The 17841-nt window shown below is 31.9% G+C and overlaps 1 protein-coding gene and 1 non-coding gene across 12 annotated transcripts in view; both read right to left on the bottom strand.

Annotated features, from left to right (window-relative positions):
- Positions 1-17841, bottom strand: part of LCORL (ligand dependent nuclear receptor corepressor like) — a 154797-nt gene that overhangs the window by 24449 nt on the left and 112507 nt on the right. For 7 of the 11 annotated variants that reach the window (XM_074349838.1, XM_074349841.1, XM_074349868.1 and 4 more), the window contains one exon: positions 7062-7155. The exons of 1 other annotated variant lie outside the window; for it this stretch is intronic. In XM_074349838.1, the coding sequence (XP_074205939.1) occupies positions 7062-7155 (94 nt within the window). 3 more of the 11 variants (XM_074349874.1, XM_074349900.1, XM_074349886.1) reach the window with 3 other exon arrangements.
- On the bottom strand, positions 14304-14409 carry LOC123613692 (U6 spliceosomal RNA). The gene has a single exon (XR_006721079.1). It is a non-coding gene; the product is annotated as a U6 spliceosomal RNA (small nuclear RNA).

Here is a 17841-nt window from a genome sequence, read left to right as displayed (position 1 = left end):
ATGATGATTATAAATTGCTACAGAAGACTGTATTTTGTTTAAAAGGATACTATGTTCTCATACATTAAAAATTAAAGGATTTCTCTTTTAAAATGAAAAGTGAAATTAGATTTTTATTTTGCTCTCTAAAACTGGCTTAGTCTGTTTCACAGATAAGTATGGAATATTTTATCTACATTTTATAAAAATTATGCCATTTGAGTAGCAAAAACACTAGGGCAAATTCTGCAAATTAGATCAATATTTTTCTAGAAAAAAGATACTTTTACTAGAGTCAACCAATGCTTTACTACTACAGCTAACGTGATTTGACATAAAGTAGCTTTCAAAAAAAATGAGAAGAAATACAAAATTACAATAAAACTTTAAAAATCTACTGCCACCTCTAGACAGATGAAGACAGGACATGACCTTAGTATCCCTTCCTTTCTGAAAATAATTTTTTGGTAAATTTTATCATGATTGGGAGTGTAAAATGATGGAACGGACTCCCAAGATTCACTATTAGATAATTCAAAATACATATGTAGAGACAAAGGCAGGAGGAAATGTTAGCTATCAAATAAGAAGATGTAAGTGGTATTTTACTTTTTTCTAGTAAATTAAAAATTGTTAATTTTCACATAAACAAAAGAAAACCAAAAAAGGTTCTGAGACACTTTCAGTTATGTTATGTACGTTATGGTCTATTAAGCATATCTGTGAGAAAATAATTGAGAGATTTACATGTTTCTCAGAAAAATACATTGCACTATACTTTAAAGATTAATATGCTTTCCTAACAGTTCTTGAAATACTCAAATGCTTTTTTCTGCTAGTCAAGTATATAGTAGAAATAATAAAAACTAATGACTAGTGTTAACTATTCTGAAAACCACTGTAAGAGTTTTATATCTCTTTTGACATTCCAAAGAAGCCTATACTTCTTAGAGTTTCTTACTCAGTTTATTATTTTTAATAATGGAATTTCAAAAATACCACAGTGGCCAGTAATTTCTAATACCATATGAAGAGTAGCTTTAAAAAGTTACTAATTAGATGTTCATGTATTAAGATTTTATATATATATATATATATATATATATATATATATATATATATATATATCAGACATTAGATAACTAAGTTCTCAAATTATAAAACTTCACAATATGCTTATCTGGCTTCAATTTTTTTCTTTTCCATATATTTGCATATTAGAAATGCAAAGAAAAACCTAATATATGAGTAAATAATAGTTGAATACATACAAGCCTCCAATCTAGAATTTTTCAATTGATTATAATAAAGTTTCTAAAATTGTATGTTTCACAGTTCCCCTGTTTTTAAATGCTAAAAAATGTTCTAACCTTCTAACCTTTTCCTGTTTGATTTGTAAACAAAAACATCCTGCCTATTTTTGTATTTTACTATCCATTTAGCCCATTCCAAGTTTTGTTGTTGAAATAGCTCTCATTGGAGAAAGTCAATTCTAACATTAATATTAATAAAACTGCTTCCTAGAGTGAATCAAAGAAGCCAGTGTAGTCGCTTTTTTCTTTGCTTTTTCTTTTTTTTCTTTTACTGAATGAGTAAATCAATCACACACCAACAGTGTTGTAAATTTAAGTGCAAAAGCATTGAAGTGCTTTACTACAAATTACAACCTAGAAACACGTTAACTGAACAATTAAAATTCATACAATCAGATTTAGATATATAACAACACAAAATAGAAACAGAATTACAGTACATTTACAACACAAGACAGATACATGAATTCATTAGAAAATATTGTAATAAATAATTCATGAATTATAGTGCAATTGATTTATGCATAAATATAACTAATTGCCTAACAATCAGTTTATATTAACAAAATCTGTCAAAATCAAGGCAGCCACAGAGTTTTACTAAATTACTGCGACAATGGAAATACTGCAATTAAAAAACAAATACAAGTATTTGTACTGTAAACAACTAAAAAAATCAGTCTCACTAAAGTTAGTATACAATTTAATATAAAATTGTCATTAGCTACCAGAAATGGTTTAAACAACTTTACTGAGCAGTAGTTTTCTAAAAACAGAGGCACTGTTTTTTCTTTTCCTTCTTTTTTTTTTAAATATAAAATACTTGAGGAACATTCAAATAAGTAGAAAGCACATAAGGGTTGCTTTCATCTTCATTAAAAGTCTGCTGAAACTGGATTTTTCAGAAAATTGTCAATTAATACGTAGTAACTGGTAACTAAATTTATAAAGTACTTTGAAAGTTTAACATAAAGAACATCTTAATAGAATCACTGGGGAGAAGGGGAACCCATAAATTTCCCTGCCTTTCCTAGTTTGTATAATCAAAAGTTAACTCAATAATTAGAAACATTTTGTTTCTTTTAAAAGTTATGGGTTGATCATTACCTATAAACTATCAAAAAATATTTAATTTACTATTTCTGACCAAAAATAAATAATACAAGTACTAAAAGGCTGCAAATTAACTATAATATTACCTATAAAACTACTGATCACTGTGAAGTCAATAGCAAAATGATCCCTGATTTTATGAATCCTGTAAAGTTTTTGGTCAGGTCATCTTCTAAATGATATAAAAGTGTTCTGTAAGTATCCCTTTACTATAAACTTCTCAATCAATTTATTAATGTAAATATAGTGTGAGGAATAAAAAAGCTCAATACAATATAAATATTATGTAATGCATTCAAGCCCCCAAATTTTTCCAAGTAAAATTCTGTATAAAGAGGTCAATAAAATTGTGTTGAAATGTTTATCTTTAACTTTGTTTTTCAATGGGGTGGGGGGAAGAGGAAATATATTAAATAATCCAAGTTCTGGCCCTCACAAAATATGGCTTAATTCTTTAAAAACAAAGATGACCCTGACATCTGCTGTTTTGCAATCTATTATGTATACTTTCTTGGGGACAAAAACAAAAGAGCAAGAGGATTCATACCCTAGTATGCAGGTAACATTAATAGCTGAAGAGGGTTCAGTATAGATCAGAGAGACCAAATAACTACTTGCTTGTGTAGTTTCCCACTCTTCAGTTTCTTTAAACATACGTAAGCAGTTTTTAAATGTGATAAGCTGAAAATCTCTTTAGTATTACAGGTATATGTGATTATTAGATACACACAAACACAAGTGTAAAAACACATGTATTTGACAAGGTGCACTTATTTTTTTAAATTCAGCTTTAAGTATTCCTTTCGGACTTAGGAAAACTGGCTTAGAAAAAGTGATCAGAACCTGAATTTTAACAGAGAAAAGGGGCACTCGGAGAATTTTGAATTTCTGAAGCAAACCCCCATTCTTTATATGGAGGCACACGCTTTATAACATTTTACCACTAAAACTGCATACTCCATAAATCCAACATGGATACTCTGAACCACATTTTAAAACTGCTATATAAAATTACTGGTCTCTTTTATGAGTCTAGTAAAAGTTAAAATGCACTGCCCAGCTTCTAACTACCCAATTAGTAGAGAGTTTACATTACCAAAAGTTCAAAACAGCTTCAGTGTTAAATATCTGTAAATCTATTCAAGACCCTGAACAAACTGCAAATTTGGTTATTAGCAAAATGATAATGTATCACCCATCAAAATGAAATCTGTAATTCATTTTGATAAACTGAAAATGTTTTGAAATGTCACAGCAGCAAATATATTAAAGTTACACTGAGGTTTTTCAATAGTAGGAGTGTGTCACAATCCTTAAAATTTAAAGTAGTCATAACATCAACTAACCAGCACATTTAAACCAAAATTATCATTCTCAAGCTTTTTCTGTGCACATTATAAACATGCTCTAAGTTGCATTCCAACTTTCTTTTCTAACCTTACACATTAGCTTATTTTTCAAATGAAAAACAAAATTAAATTATTTTAATAATTAAATTTAAATTACTTTTTGTTCTTAGTATTCCATCTTATATTAAAGGATTCTATAGCTGCTGGGGTTAACTATGTGTAAGTATTTTTTTTTAAAGTATATACCTTATAAACCCCAACTTCCTGCTAAATCAACTATTAAATGATAAATATTAAATTTCATTATACATATCATTTAAGGTTTTCTTTTCTATTCCTGGTGGATGCACTTGAGTGCATTTCATATTTCATAGAATGCACTGTAGTGTACTAATACTGTATATATTAATTTTTATTAGTGTGGAGATAACTATTTTAAATTTTGACCGGTTGTTTGATATACTTACAATAACTGTAAGTATGTTATGCAAGAATGCTTACAAGCTATTAATATCATATTTCCATTATAAGATGGTTTCAACTGAATGGCTGGAGTGGTCTTTCACTAATAAAAATGTTTCACTTGACAATTACTTGTTTTCCCACAACGCTTTATGCTATTGACTACTAAAGAAAACCTGAATCCTTTTCACCTATTTATACAAGGATTAAATACAAACTATCAGAATTAAGTAAGCAACTATATAATTCTGTCCACAGTGAAAACCCTGAATAAAACTTTTTTCAAAAGGCATGTAAGTGGTTTTTGAACTGTAAAATTTCATGTCTCCTGTCAGAGTGAGCATCTGTAATTCCCACATGTGTGTATACAGACACACAAATACACACCTGTGCACATACACACACACGCAAACACACATACACACACGCACGCACATACACACACACAAACATTTTCCTAACAAGTAATCTACACAGGCTTGCTGCTGTTTTTGCAGCTGCCAGTCCCTGAATCTGTCATATTATATAACCCAGTGTCTGGTAATCGGAGTTTCTTCTTCGGAGGAGTCTTCAGTGTTCCAGATCTTTCTTTTACCTTGTATTCTAAAGTGCTGTGAGGTACCCCATAAATTCCTTGTGCTTTGGAAACACTCATTTTTCCACTCATTACCATTGCAATAGCCTCTTCCATTATTTCATGATCATACTGCCGGTAACGGCCACGTTTTTTCCTGGGCTGCTTATTATCTTTTCGATCCAATCCATCTTCAGTATTTTCAGAGGTTCCATCAACTGTTCCATTTTTAGAATTAAGACACAAAGGAGAGAGGTCCCCATGTAGAAAATAAGAGTCAACACTTGAGTGAGTTACGGGCCCAGAACATTCTATTTTGCTCTGTTTAGGGAGTATATTTTTCAGTTTTTGGAGAGCTGATCCTTCAAGGACTGGAGAGGTTTTGGAAACTTGATACATAACATCCATCAGACCAGGACCATCAGGTTGTGGTTTTGAAACAGAACTTACTCGCAGCTGAGGAATTTTTAACTGTACAGTAGGATGTGAAGTTTCGTATTGTAGGCTTTCATTTTTTTCTTTAAATTGAGTAACCATTTTCTGTAGAGTTAACTGATGGAGGTAACTGGAAGCTGTTGGGAATTTTAATTCTGAGGTTTCAAGTAGATTGAGTTTACTTTTTTCTGTGCGCTCTGCTTGAGCTCTTGCCCACAAGGCTACTTTTTGCAGCACTGCACAAGTTTCTTTACTGTCTTTATATGAGTAACTATCATTGAAATCTCGAGTTTTGTTTTTAAAAGATGCAGGCTTCCCTGCTGGTAAGGCTTCTAAGTGGAGAAGTAAAGTTTTTTGAGGTATGCCATAAAGTATGCCTGCTTTATTTATGTCCAGTGCTCCAGACTGAATGTCTTTCAAAGCTTTTGAGAGCAAACCATCTGCAAACTCAGCACTTCTTTCCACATAGTCCTCTCTGTTTCTGTGTAGTCTCCTGGATGGATGGAATGAAACGATGGTAAACTGATGCATGAGAGACTCTCACACAGCTATGGAAGGGGAGGGTCCACTCCTTTATTATACTCCTTGCTTAGGTAACATCACTGCTTATGACTCTTTTAAGTCTGTGAGATGTAGTAGTTACTCCTTATCAAAGCAAACGCTACAGTCCTGGTAGGACAGTGTGTCAATCATACGGTGGCCTCAACGGGCAGACCTTCCAAGAACATAAAATCCTAACTCAGTATTTGTAAAAAATATTCTCATGATGTTGCTATTCCTCTGACAGATGCTTGCAGAGCAACACTTTTAATTTTTTTACAATTAGAGTTCCATTATAAAAAATACCCAAATCCTAAAGGAGTTTTTGTTAGTAGAAACGTGACGTTACCGCTAAACAAGTAATAAAAGAGTCAACCCCTTTAAAGGAAATCTGTAGCAGCAAGAATATTTCCAAACACAAACATCCCATATTTCCACAAGACTAATTTTTTTCTAGATAAAAACTTAAAATTTGAAACAAGTAGATAAGTTATATTTGGGTAAAATAATTTTAGATATTATACATGTTATTTCTACTTTAAATGTTATCACTATAATTTTCAAAGTTTCTCAAATAGAAAGCTCATTATACCCTGTGACTCAAAAAAGCTATTACAGCCTTAGTTGAAACAAACTTCACTCTACATCCAAGATTTAAACATGACAAAAAAGCTTCCTATGCAGTTTGCTATTGGGAAGATGCAAAAGCTACAAAAAAAAAATTCCGAAAGTCCAACAGAAAAGCATTTCACTATTATTTATTTATTTATTTATTTATTTATGTAATTTAACAACAGCTTTAAAGCATGAAAGGACTTTTTGTGGCGATTTCTAGATATATTAAATTGTCTGCCACCACACCTAAAACACAATAAAAAAAAATCTAAACACTGTTAAGTTAGTTATAAGAATTAGTAAGTACAGTATTTTTAAAATTGGTTGATTGTTTAAAAAACTAAATAGTGAAATTACATATTTTCCTTAAAATTGCCTCCTAAATATTAAATTTAAAATTCTCTCACTTGTCCTGCTTCTTAGTTTGTATTCTATGATTAAGTTGGTAGTTCATTTTAGTAACATGAACTAAAGTTTGGTGATTGTTCTGATAACTTTTCTTTAACAGAAAGAATAAAAAAGAAAGAGAAAAGACAAATGAAAGGTATGAGAGACACACACTTATGAGTGACGAAAATTCTGGAAGAAAACTACATATGTCAATCTACTCAAAGTAGTATTAAGAGTTCTCTGCATAATTTTATATTAATATTAACTTATTATTTCCTAGATATTGCTTACCCAGCCATTGAATTTTCAGAAGAAGGATCACATATGGATGACTCTTCAGATTTTATGCTGGTTTTCTTTGTAGAGAGATCTAACACTCCATCCCCTATAATTTTTGCAAGAGAAAAAACTTTATATTTGTGACAAATAGGTAATCCTTACATTTTAACATTTCATATTTTGATGATCTCCTAATTCATCACCTAAAAATTAACACTTGCATTTGACATGTGGTCATTACCAACTCATCTTATGGTTTTAGCAACAGGACATGACTGGGAAGGCACTACATAGGAAAAAAGAAACAGAGAAAGATCTGGCATTGCCAAGTGATATGAAGAAACAAAGAGACTATGATATAAAATCTGTTTAAAATTCAGCCTTGGTCACCTTTCCCACTGTTCTACAGTGAGCCATTTGACTGCTCATTCAATAGAAACAGGACTGTTTTCTGTTCAAGGCTGCCCAGATAATGCTTTGGGAAAGTAGGAATAATGTATGTCATACAAAACAGCGCATAGAAAATATGATGATGAATAAGAGAACAATAATTAGCATTTACCAAGACTAGCAATATGTGGGACATATACTTTAGGTAATCCTTGACTCTATGTTCAACCAATGCATTTTTTGGAACTCACAGTATAACATCTTACTGTTTTTAGTAACTGAAATACACAACAGTTGAATCATTGCCTATGTAATATATTGTGGTTACATCTGTGATTGGATGAAGACAAAATAAGACATTTTAAGAAAAACAACCTGTTTGAAAACAACTGCCTATATATTTGTTGCTAAAATGAAGTTGTTTTTATTACTATTACAATACTGAATTTACATAAATAAAACTTAAATGACTCATATATTGTTAATCCAATAAACTTCAAAAAGAATAAAAATATGAATTTAAAACACAGCAACAAATAATGCTGTGAGTATGTCTTTACTGATAGCTAAAAACTGAAAATTAAAGCTAAAGGAAAGAAATTGTAAGAAAATTCATATTGAAAAAATATACTCAAAATTTCAGCTGGGTTTAAAAATAATTCAACCATGTGCAAAGCACTGTTTTAGGAATCTGGAGAGCAGCAGTAAAAATGGCATACAAAGTACCTAGTCTCACAGTGCTTAGGATCTAGGCAAACAATTCATACACTACCTCCACCATCACCACCAACCATATTTCAGGTTGATGGTAAGTGCTACTTAGGAAAAACAAAGCAGAGTAATGAGGGTAGGGCTAAGGCGGTTGCCATTTTATCAAGCGTTAACAGTATAAGGCTTCTTTGACTTGAATAGAGTCCTGAAGAAAGCGAGAGTACCAACCAAGCTGGTTATCTGGGAGAAAGCTTCTAGAAGGATCAGTCTGTGATATGGAATCATATCTGGAGTGTTTAAGGAACAGCAAAGAGGCCAGGGTGACAGGAGTGCAGTAAGCCAGGCTGAGTGAGATGAGATCAGAAATGTTACAGGAAGCAGATCGCATAGGGCCTTATGGGCCATGGCAAGAAATTTGACTTTTATTTAGAAAGAGACAAGAAACCACTGGAAGACACTAAGCATAAGACAGGCACAAGTTTAATTTATGTTTTTAAAGGATCAATCTGCTGTGGGGAGAATGGACTGCAAAGAGCAAAGGGTGGAAAAGGGAAACCTGTTGGGGAAGTGCTAGGCTATTTTTCAGCTATGGGCTTTCGCACTTTCAATTAGCTACCTCTGCCTAGAAGACTCCTAATCCTTCCCTTTTATTCCCACACTGATACTAATTCTCACCAAATCTTACTCATCATTCAGTCATTCAGGACACAAACTGAACTTGGTTCTAAGTATTCTAGGTTCCTATACCTGCAACACTTACCTACGTTATTTAGCATTTAGCAGGCTATATTCTAGTTGTGTGTATACTCCCTAGGGCTAGCCACCAGACGATAAGCTACACGAAGGCAGAGACCATGTCTATTTTATTTATTGATGTACCCCACTGCCTACAACAGTACCTGGCACACAATAAATGTTCAAGAATATTTGATAATTAGAATTTCAAAGAATTAGAAGAAATTCAGTTACTGCTAGAAGTTAGAATGCCTGGATTAAAAGGGTAAAATGGGAGACTGGATAGATAAAGTATATGGTACATTGTTTTGTGTGTATATATTATCAAGGTACTAATAATTAACTTGATGAATAAAAACTAAGTACTTACTATGCTAAAAATGCAGCAGAGCAATATAAAATAAATAAAACACAAAGAAAGAGAGACTGAAATTCTTTCACCATTCATCTATTGGTAGGTACTTAGGTTGTTTTAGTTGTTCACTATTACAAACAATGCTGAAACGAAAATTCTTCTAAATGTTTTCTTTTGCTTCACGTATAAAAGTTTTTCAAAGATACACACCTAGAAGTTTAAGTGCTGGACAGTAGGGTATACATTTTACACTTTTGTAGGTATTACCAAAATTTTTTCCATACCCTTGACAACACTTGGTGTTGCTGAGATTTTTAATTTTTGCTAACCTGATGAGTAAGAGCAAGTTGCAGGGGTAAATCAGCGTGCAAGCGTGCATTTAGTATGCGTTTATGTGAATCCCTAAAGCACACAAAATTATTTTGCATATAGATGTATAAATAGGTATTATCAGTGGTTGCTGCCAAGGATAAACAAAGGATGTGATAATTCCTTTAGAGAAAACATACCAGAAGCAAATATGATCAAATACATTTAGTAGTCCTGGGTGATGGGAACATGATTATTACACTGCATTTTCCTAATAAACACAATTGTTTCCATTTACTGGTTGTTGACTGAGCATTAACAACACAATTTAATTGTTTCTGATTAAACACTAATGTAAAAGATAAAGAATTAAAGAGAGGCCAGTGTAATCTTTCAACAGGGCAGATAATTGTGCACATGACACTATCAGAGATAACTTTTAAAATGGACTGATGTTTGAAAAACTGAAACCATGACCAAATTAAGCAATTTCTTGAGTATCAACGTTTTATTGGGTTAAAAAAATTTTTTTTGAGAATTTGCATACCAAAACGAAGATTTGAATTTCCATTATCAATTGTTCTCAGTTCTTTATTTTCCTGCAAATTCCTGATAAAGAATCTATTCAAAGCAGACAAATGCACCCCTCATAATACAGAATTGTTTTTCACTCATCCAAGGACACTATTCTTTCTCATCTCTTATCTGGCCTCTGTCCATTTTTCAAAGTATGTTTTGTGCTATCTTGGCCTGGCTAACTTACATACGTCCTTTGGGATCAGCCCCTCAAAGAAGGTTTTCCTAATTTCCCCCTAGCCTTCTTCATACTTCTACAGCACCCTCTTCTTCTATACTGTATTTATGACATGTTATAATTTGCCTAGCTTATTAGGCAATCCAATAGTATTGTGGGAATTAGTAACTATGTTTAGAATCTATACAGATTAGAATCTTTACAATTTATATTTAATTAAGTATACTTACTTGGCTGATTCTCTCACAAGACTCACTTATAAAAACAAGGGCATGAGAGGAATAGTATCTCAAAAAAAGACCCATTCACTGACTCATCAATGACTTGCTCAATTCTGTCACACCAATGTCAGCATACAGCACTGCACACAGCAGATCCTGACTTGATAAAACAGTCATGAAATCAATGGACTTTGTTCAGCCAGCCCGAAAATGGCAGCATAGTCAAAAAGTTGCTTTCCATATGAGAGAAGTTAGCTTTACACAGAGAAATTCCACTTAAGTTAAAGAGGCTAAGAACAATTTTTAATCAACAATTTCTATATTTGTTAGATTCTAATAATCATACAGATTTTTCTTCAGAAATATCAAGACTGATGATCACTAACGACTTAATTAAATATGAATACTAAGTATATTAAAGATATATTTATTATTCTCACAATATTATTGATCTCCAGGTGCCATACAAGACAAATTCATCAAGCTCAGTCCATACTGAGCTAAAAGATTTTTTAAAAACATATTACTCATCATCAATACTAAAGATGTAAATATTGGTAAGATTCAGTACATGAAGGCAAATGAATTTTAATAAGGAGAAAATCACATACATTTTATGTTTTTTGGACAAGGGGAAAAATATAACAAATTAAATTTCATAAATTACTAATCAATAGCAATAAAAGTTTCATCAAAATCACTGCAATTTAATATTTAATACTCTTTGATGCAAACCTACATTAACAGTTTTAATAAATACCTTAATGCTATTTCTACTTTATGTCTCTGACCACTTCTTATCTAACTCCTTAAATGAGTCTTCTTGCCTTCCTTTTAGCCCCTCAATGTACTGTTCTAGTCAGCCTTCGGCTCTTCCTGGTTTTCTCCTACTGTACTCTCAAGGAGATTCCCATGATTTCAAAGTAATCATTTATAGTCAACTGATTTCCAGAAAATAGAACTTACATAAAATCTAAATATATAAAACTATACTTTTCTATAGTGTACACAAAGTATGCAAAACACTACTCCAAGAGCATTGCATGTCTTGACCCATTCAGTGCTCACACAACCCAGTATATATAAATAGGCTTTATTAATTTGCAAATTTTAATGACAAAACTGAGAGTGAAAGAGAGGTTAGTTATCTTGCCCAAGGTCACACAGCTGTAAGTAGTGAAAACACTATTCAAACTCAGTCAGTCATATTCCAGAGTATGCATTCAACTACAATTCTAATCTGTGTAATTTTTTAAAGAGACAAGTTACAATGTTGATAATGGTATAATAAACTTAGCACCTTTAAACATTACCACTTCAGAAATGGAACACTTTTGGAAATAATCTAGCAATATGCTATCAAAAATCTTTAAAATGTTCACATTCTTCAAGGCATCTATCTTAAGAAACTAGTATTTAACATGAACATGGTTTTACGCACAAAAATATGCCAAAGATTTCCATATTACTGATAAGTAGAAATACATTTTTAAACACTCTAAATACTTAAAAAACCCAAAATACCAAATATAGAATAATATCTGGAAATAAATATAACAAATGGAACATAACCTTTAATAAGGATGTGAGTAATTAAAATATGTGTGTGGGCACCAACTCACACACATGTATGTATATATAATGTATATATAATATAAATATACACACACATAATATATATAATCTTGCTCTCTAATTTTCTGTTTTCCCCATGTTTGCCATAATGAGCATGTATTAATGGAAAACCCCCACAAACTTATTAACAAAATAATACCAAAGTGTAAAAGCAACCCCTTGGGTTTATCAAAATTTTATTTTAAAATTGTTTTTGTTACTTGTTTAACCGCTGAGTTAGTTTCAGAGTCATGGAGGAAACAATCAATGTAATATTAGAGTAGCACATCAATTAACATTGGTTTTTCTTTCCCTCATCTGCCTTCCTCTGCATGTCAAACATCTTTTTAAAAGGGAAGGGCTATTGCCTTCCTGACGTGTTTTATTTAGTGCATACATAGGTGAAATCCTATAGAATTCATCCATCTAATACTTATTAATACTGATAAGGGGCAAAATAAATCAGAGTAAAGTGCTTATAGTAAATTTAGGATGTGGAAATTGAACTAGGAAATTGAACTAGGAAAATATTACTGGTAAAATTAAACAAGGTTTCAGCACTTCCACCACAAGCCATTTTAGAATTTCATTGTAAAAAAAAAAAAGAATTTCACTGTAGTTCTTTCTTTCTTCAGTTATTCCTTTAAGTACTGAACTGAAGCAAAGTTTCAAGAGGTTTCAAGTCAATACCTTGAAAAATATTTTAAAAAACACATTCTCTTTTTTATCTTATGTATTGAACTACTTTATTCTGTAAGTTTAAGTTTTAACCAAACATTTAAAATGTGGAATGTATATTTATTACAACTATATATTGGAAAACTTTAGATTTGCTAGCCTTTGTCATGCTCATCCAAAAATGATTTATATGAACTTTAAAATTTTTTTTTACTGAAATATGACATTCATAACAAGAATGAACGTAAGTACACAATTTAATGAATTTTCATAAACTGAACATGCTTATGTAAATAGCACCTAGGTCACCACCATCAACCCAGAAGCTCCCCCATCATACCTCGGGGTCACTAACTTACCCCCACATCCACTATCTTGACTTCTAACAGCTTTATGAAAGCTCTTTTATGCAACAATTTCACTTCTAGGAAATTGTCTTCAAGTAAAAATTAAGATTGAGTGCAAAAATCTCAGCTAAAGCATGTTTGTTTATATATCTGAAGATATGAATTAAATATAATGTGACCTTTCCATAATATAGAATACTATTCGGCTAAGTAAATCTATTTAACTATTAAAACGGATCTGCAGAAAAATAGTAACATATGGATGTTTAAAAAATATTTAAAAAATAAAACTACAGAGGATTATATACAATGAATGATTCGTGGGAATGAGCTCTGGTAGAAGAGAGCAAGCCTAAGAGTGTGTAAGTATGTGTGTGAGTATCTTTTTCCAGGAAGAGATTCAGAAAGATTGAAAACTTAACCATAACAGTTACCTATCGGTAGGTGAAGAAAAGATTTTTATTTTGTTCATTTGTTTATCTATTTTTAGCTTTTCTACAATGCATAGCTTTACAGTTCATTCATTTGATTAATATCTACTGAATGGTTATAATATGCCAGTCATTCTTCTACGCACAGTAGGAAGCAGAATAGAAAATGTTCCTGCTCTCAGGGAATTTATATTCCAGCAGAGCATAAAAAGGAAAGACAAATCAATAAAAAAATAATTTCACAAGGTGATAAGACCTATAATGAAAATAAAACACAGTAACAGGACAGAATAACAATGGCCAAGTGGGAAGAGGTTACTATGTTGGAATAAATGATCAGGCAAGGCCTCTAAGAAAATGACTTGTTCTTTTTTAAAAAAGACATTTTTACTAAGACAAATTTCAAACATACAAAATATAGAATAACCATTCCTCTATAGCTTTATCTTCTGATGATGGTGTTTGATTCAATTATCTTACTAGGAGGTACGAAATAGTAATTTCAAGTCTATCATGTCTTCCATATTTATTAGATGAAACTCTTCTTCAAGAATCTTCCTTAAATGAAGTCTGATTGTCTTGAAATACAATTTGTAAAAGAAAAGCAAAATAAATACTTAAGTCCTTCCTCTAGTTGCTCATTTTCAAAGTAAGGAAAATAGTATGTTCCTTCAGTGTGGACTCGTAACTTTAACGGCTTTTTTTTTTTTAAACTATGGAATGCTTCATGAATTTGCATATCATTCTTGCACAGGGGCCATGCTAGTCTTCTCTGTATTCTAATTTTTCATATGTGCTGCTGAAGTATCATACACTAATGGATTTTAAAACATTCAATATGTTTCAGTTGTAATTGTTCTTCCTTTCGATGCTTAAATGTTCTCCTATTTGGCCAATAGGAATCCTTAACACTGGCTCCTATATTTGGTTGACAAATTAGTCTTTGGCGCTTCCCTGCTTGCTGATAAAAGAAGTTCCAGGCTCATTCTGCACATTTTCTGATCCAGACTTGGATTCCAAGGAGGCCTGCTTTCTTTTAAAGGAAAATAATATATAGAGACAACAATCCAGGCCTAAGTTCAATGCTACTGAGCTGTCTGTCATGCTTTTAGAATATTTCAGGGGTCAGACTAGCAAATGTGTATTTTTGAAAAGAAAAAAAAATGTGAGTTTGCAGTGACACTTCCAATTTACATGTAGTATTACAGAGTTATTACTTGACTTTGCACTTGTTTCTTCTTTTACCCTGAAAATCTTAGTTTCCTAAAACAACGTTAACATGGTTACATATTTGATTTATTCTATAAATCCAAAATAATGAACAATATTATTATTAATATTATTAAAAGAAAGTTTAGGATTTCTCTGAAGTATCCCTTGTCCTTAGATTATATTCCACCAAGAAAGTATGGTCAAAATACTGGGTAAAGTCACTGACATAATTCTTTTCTCAGTATCAGTATGTTACTGACTTGATGTGGCCAGGTTCATTTGTAACATTCTTTTTCAAATTTTAGGGATCACTTTAATTTTTTAAAATGTTTATTCTTTGGATTATGTTGAATATTTCCATAAAACTACATAACAAGGTTGATTCACAGCACTTCCATCCTGCCCCCTCCACCTCATTTACTTATAACCCTTACAGGTAACCATGCTTATTAGTTTTTATCTTTCCTTCTTTGTTTATATAGAAGAGAACATGTAATATGTACCGTTCTGTAACTTGCTTTTAAATGTCACTGTAAATTTAGGGATCTTTCTCACCCTTTTTATTCCCCCAAATGTTCAGTCTTTCACTGTGTGAATGTACGATAATTTAGTTAACCATTTGCGTTACTTCCAATTCCTTGCTATTATAAATAATGCCCCCAGTGAATAAACTTGCATACATATCATCGATACTTATATGACTGTAATTATAGGCTCAGTTCCTTGAAATGAGATTGCTGGGTCAAAGGGTAAATGTATATAATGTTAATAGATACTGTCGATTCCGCTCCATAAGGATTGTACCAGTTTGTATTCCCCAATACATGAGAATGCCTGTTTCTTCACAGCCTCACCAAATAGGTTACATTGCTAAGCTTGAATTCTCAGTAGTCTGATAGGTGTGAACCATATATGAGTGTATTTCCTATGAGTTTATGAGTGTATTTTTCTATGTTTAAAGGCTCTTAAAATTTCTTCATCTATGAAGTGACAATAAAACAATGCTCATTTTTCTATCAGTTTGTGGATCTTTTAGTTCTCAATTTTTTGAAACTCTTTATGCACTAGATTATTAGTCCTTTATTTTGTAATATAAATTACAAATATTTTTTCATAGATTGCCATTTGTCTTTTGATTTTTCTAATGTTATTTTTATACATTTGATTTTATCATTCCCCTACTGTTAAGGTGATATTCTAGTTGAGATACAGATGAGGAAGAGGGGCAAGCCGTAGGAACAAGAAAATCTGAAGACTAATCCAGACAAAGCGATCAGCAAGAGCAAAGGTTCAGAAGTGAAGTGAGCCTGGCATGTGTTGGTTAGTGTGATTTGCACATAATAAGCCAGGAAGAAAGGAAAAGGATTAAGTCCAGCGGGGTAGATAGAGACAAGATCTTAGCAAAGTCATACAAGTCATGGAAAGAAAATTTAAATTTTGTTCATGTAACAGAAAACTCAGAGGAAGATTTACATATGGAATACTATCTAGCTTTACTTTATTCAGCCTGAGCATGAGAATCCTATTTTGGCACACTGATAGCTTCAAAGTTATGTTAAGGTATATATTACCGAATATTTTATTTGGAGGGAAAACATGTGAAGAAATTGAAAGGGAAACAAAAACCCAACGAATTGTCTCTTGGAAACCATGTGGTAACAGAATGGTCAATTTTATATCAAACTATAACAAAGGTTCAGGAAAAATGTAATGGCTACAAAGAAAATGATTTATTTATTCTTTTTCTTTCTTGTTGTACTTCATACAGCTAATCAGGTTAGTCAATTGACGATTTGTTTACATGGTAATATTTATGGAACTTTTGAATTTAAAATGCATGGCTTTTTTGTTTCTGGTATTATTTACAAAATAGAAAAAAGAAAATTCCAGCTTAAATATACTGTAACAATCATATTTCTTGACACTCTACAATCTGATTTTATGGAAAAAGCTTTGACTTTTCTCTTGATTTTTAAGTGACTGAGAAAATCCTCATACAGCTCCTCAGACATACCTGATCTGCTCCTGCCTTCTTTGATTTCTGATATTTTTGTCTTTGTTTTTGGTATTTCTTTGGCCTGGAATGCCCTGCCCTCACATCTTCACATGAAGGATCTCTCACCATTCAATTCTCTGTTCAAACTCACTTCTTCAGGGAGGCTTTCCTGACCACCTTACCTAAAATAATCCTCTCAAGTCACTCTTGGTATCTTGCTTATTCATTCTTTTGTAAAATTAGGGGCACGTTGACAGGCATATTTCAAAAAAGTAATGAGTAACTTCTGGAAATGAAAAAATAACAACAAATTAGAAACTCAAGACAAATATTAAACAGTGGTTTGAATAGCTCAAGAAAGAAACAGTGAATTTGGAGATAGTTCTAAATAAACTAATCAGGATATAACACAGATAAAAAGTTGGAAGATACGAAAGAGAAGATAAGAGATATGAAAACTAGAATGAGAGGGTCCAAATTATGTCTCAGTAAATTCAAATAAGAGATAAAGTAAGAATTATAATATATTTGAAAAGATAATGGCTGAACAATCATAACTGATGAAAGAAATTTGTCCTCAGTTTTAGAAATGTTTTGAAATGATATGACTCACAAGCAGAATAAATAAAAGTATACACCCAAATATATCCAAGACAAGCTGCAGAACAGCATAAACAAAACAGAGACAGAGAGTAAGTGACAGACGCTGAAAGTTGAGAGTCTGAAGATTACTTACAAAGGAAAGACTATTTGTTGGGTAGTTACAGCGACAACAGAAGCCAAGACACAATCACAGCAGCAGCAGCGAGAAAACAGTAACTGTCAGCCCAGACTCGCGGACCCAGGAAAAATCTCTTTTAAGAACAAAGGTAGTTAAAGAGAAATAAGAAACTGAAAAAACTATTCCGAGAGTTTACGACCAATAAATCTTCATCAAAAGAATTTCTGATTTCAGAAGACACTTTGAGATATAGGAAGGAATGATAAGCAAAGGAAAAAGGTAATCATGTATGTAAAACTAAACAAAAATTGATTATAT

This window comes from Camelus bactrianus, chromosome 2 (assembly GCF_048773025.1).
Source record: "Camelus bactrianus isolate YW-2024 breed Bactrian camel chromosome 2, ASM4877302v1, whole genome shotgun sequence".
Taxonomy (NCBI): domain Eukaryota; kingdom Metazoa; phylum Chordata; class Mammalia; order Artiodactyla; family Camelidae; genus Camelus; species Camelus bactrianus.
Note: the sequence above shows the minus strand (reverse complement) of the source record. Positions and strands in the feature narration are given on the sequence as shown.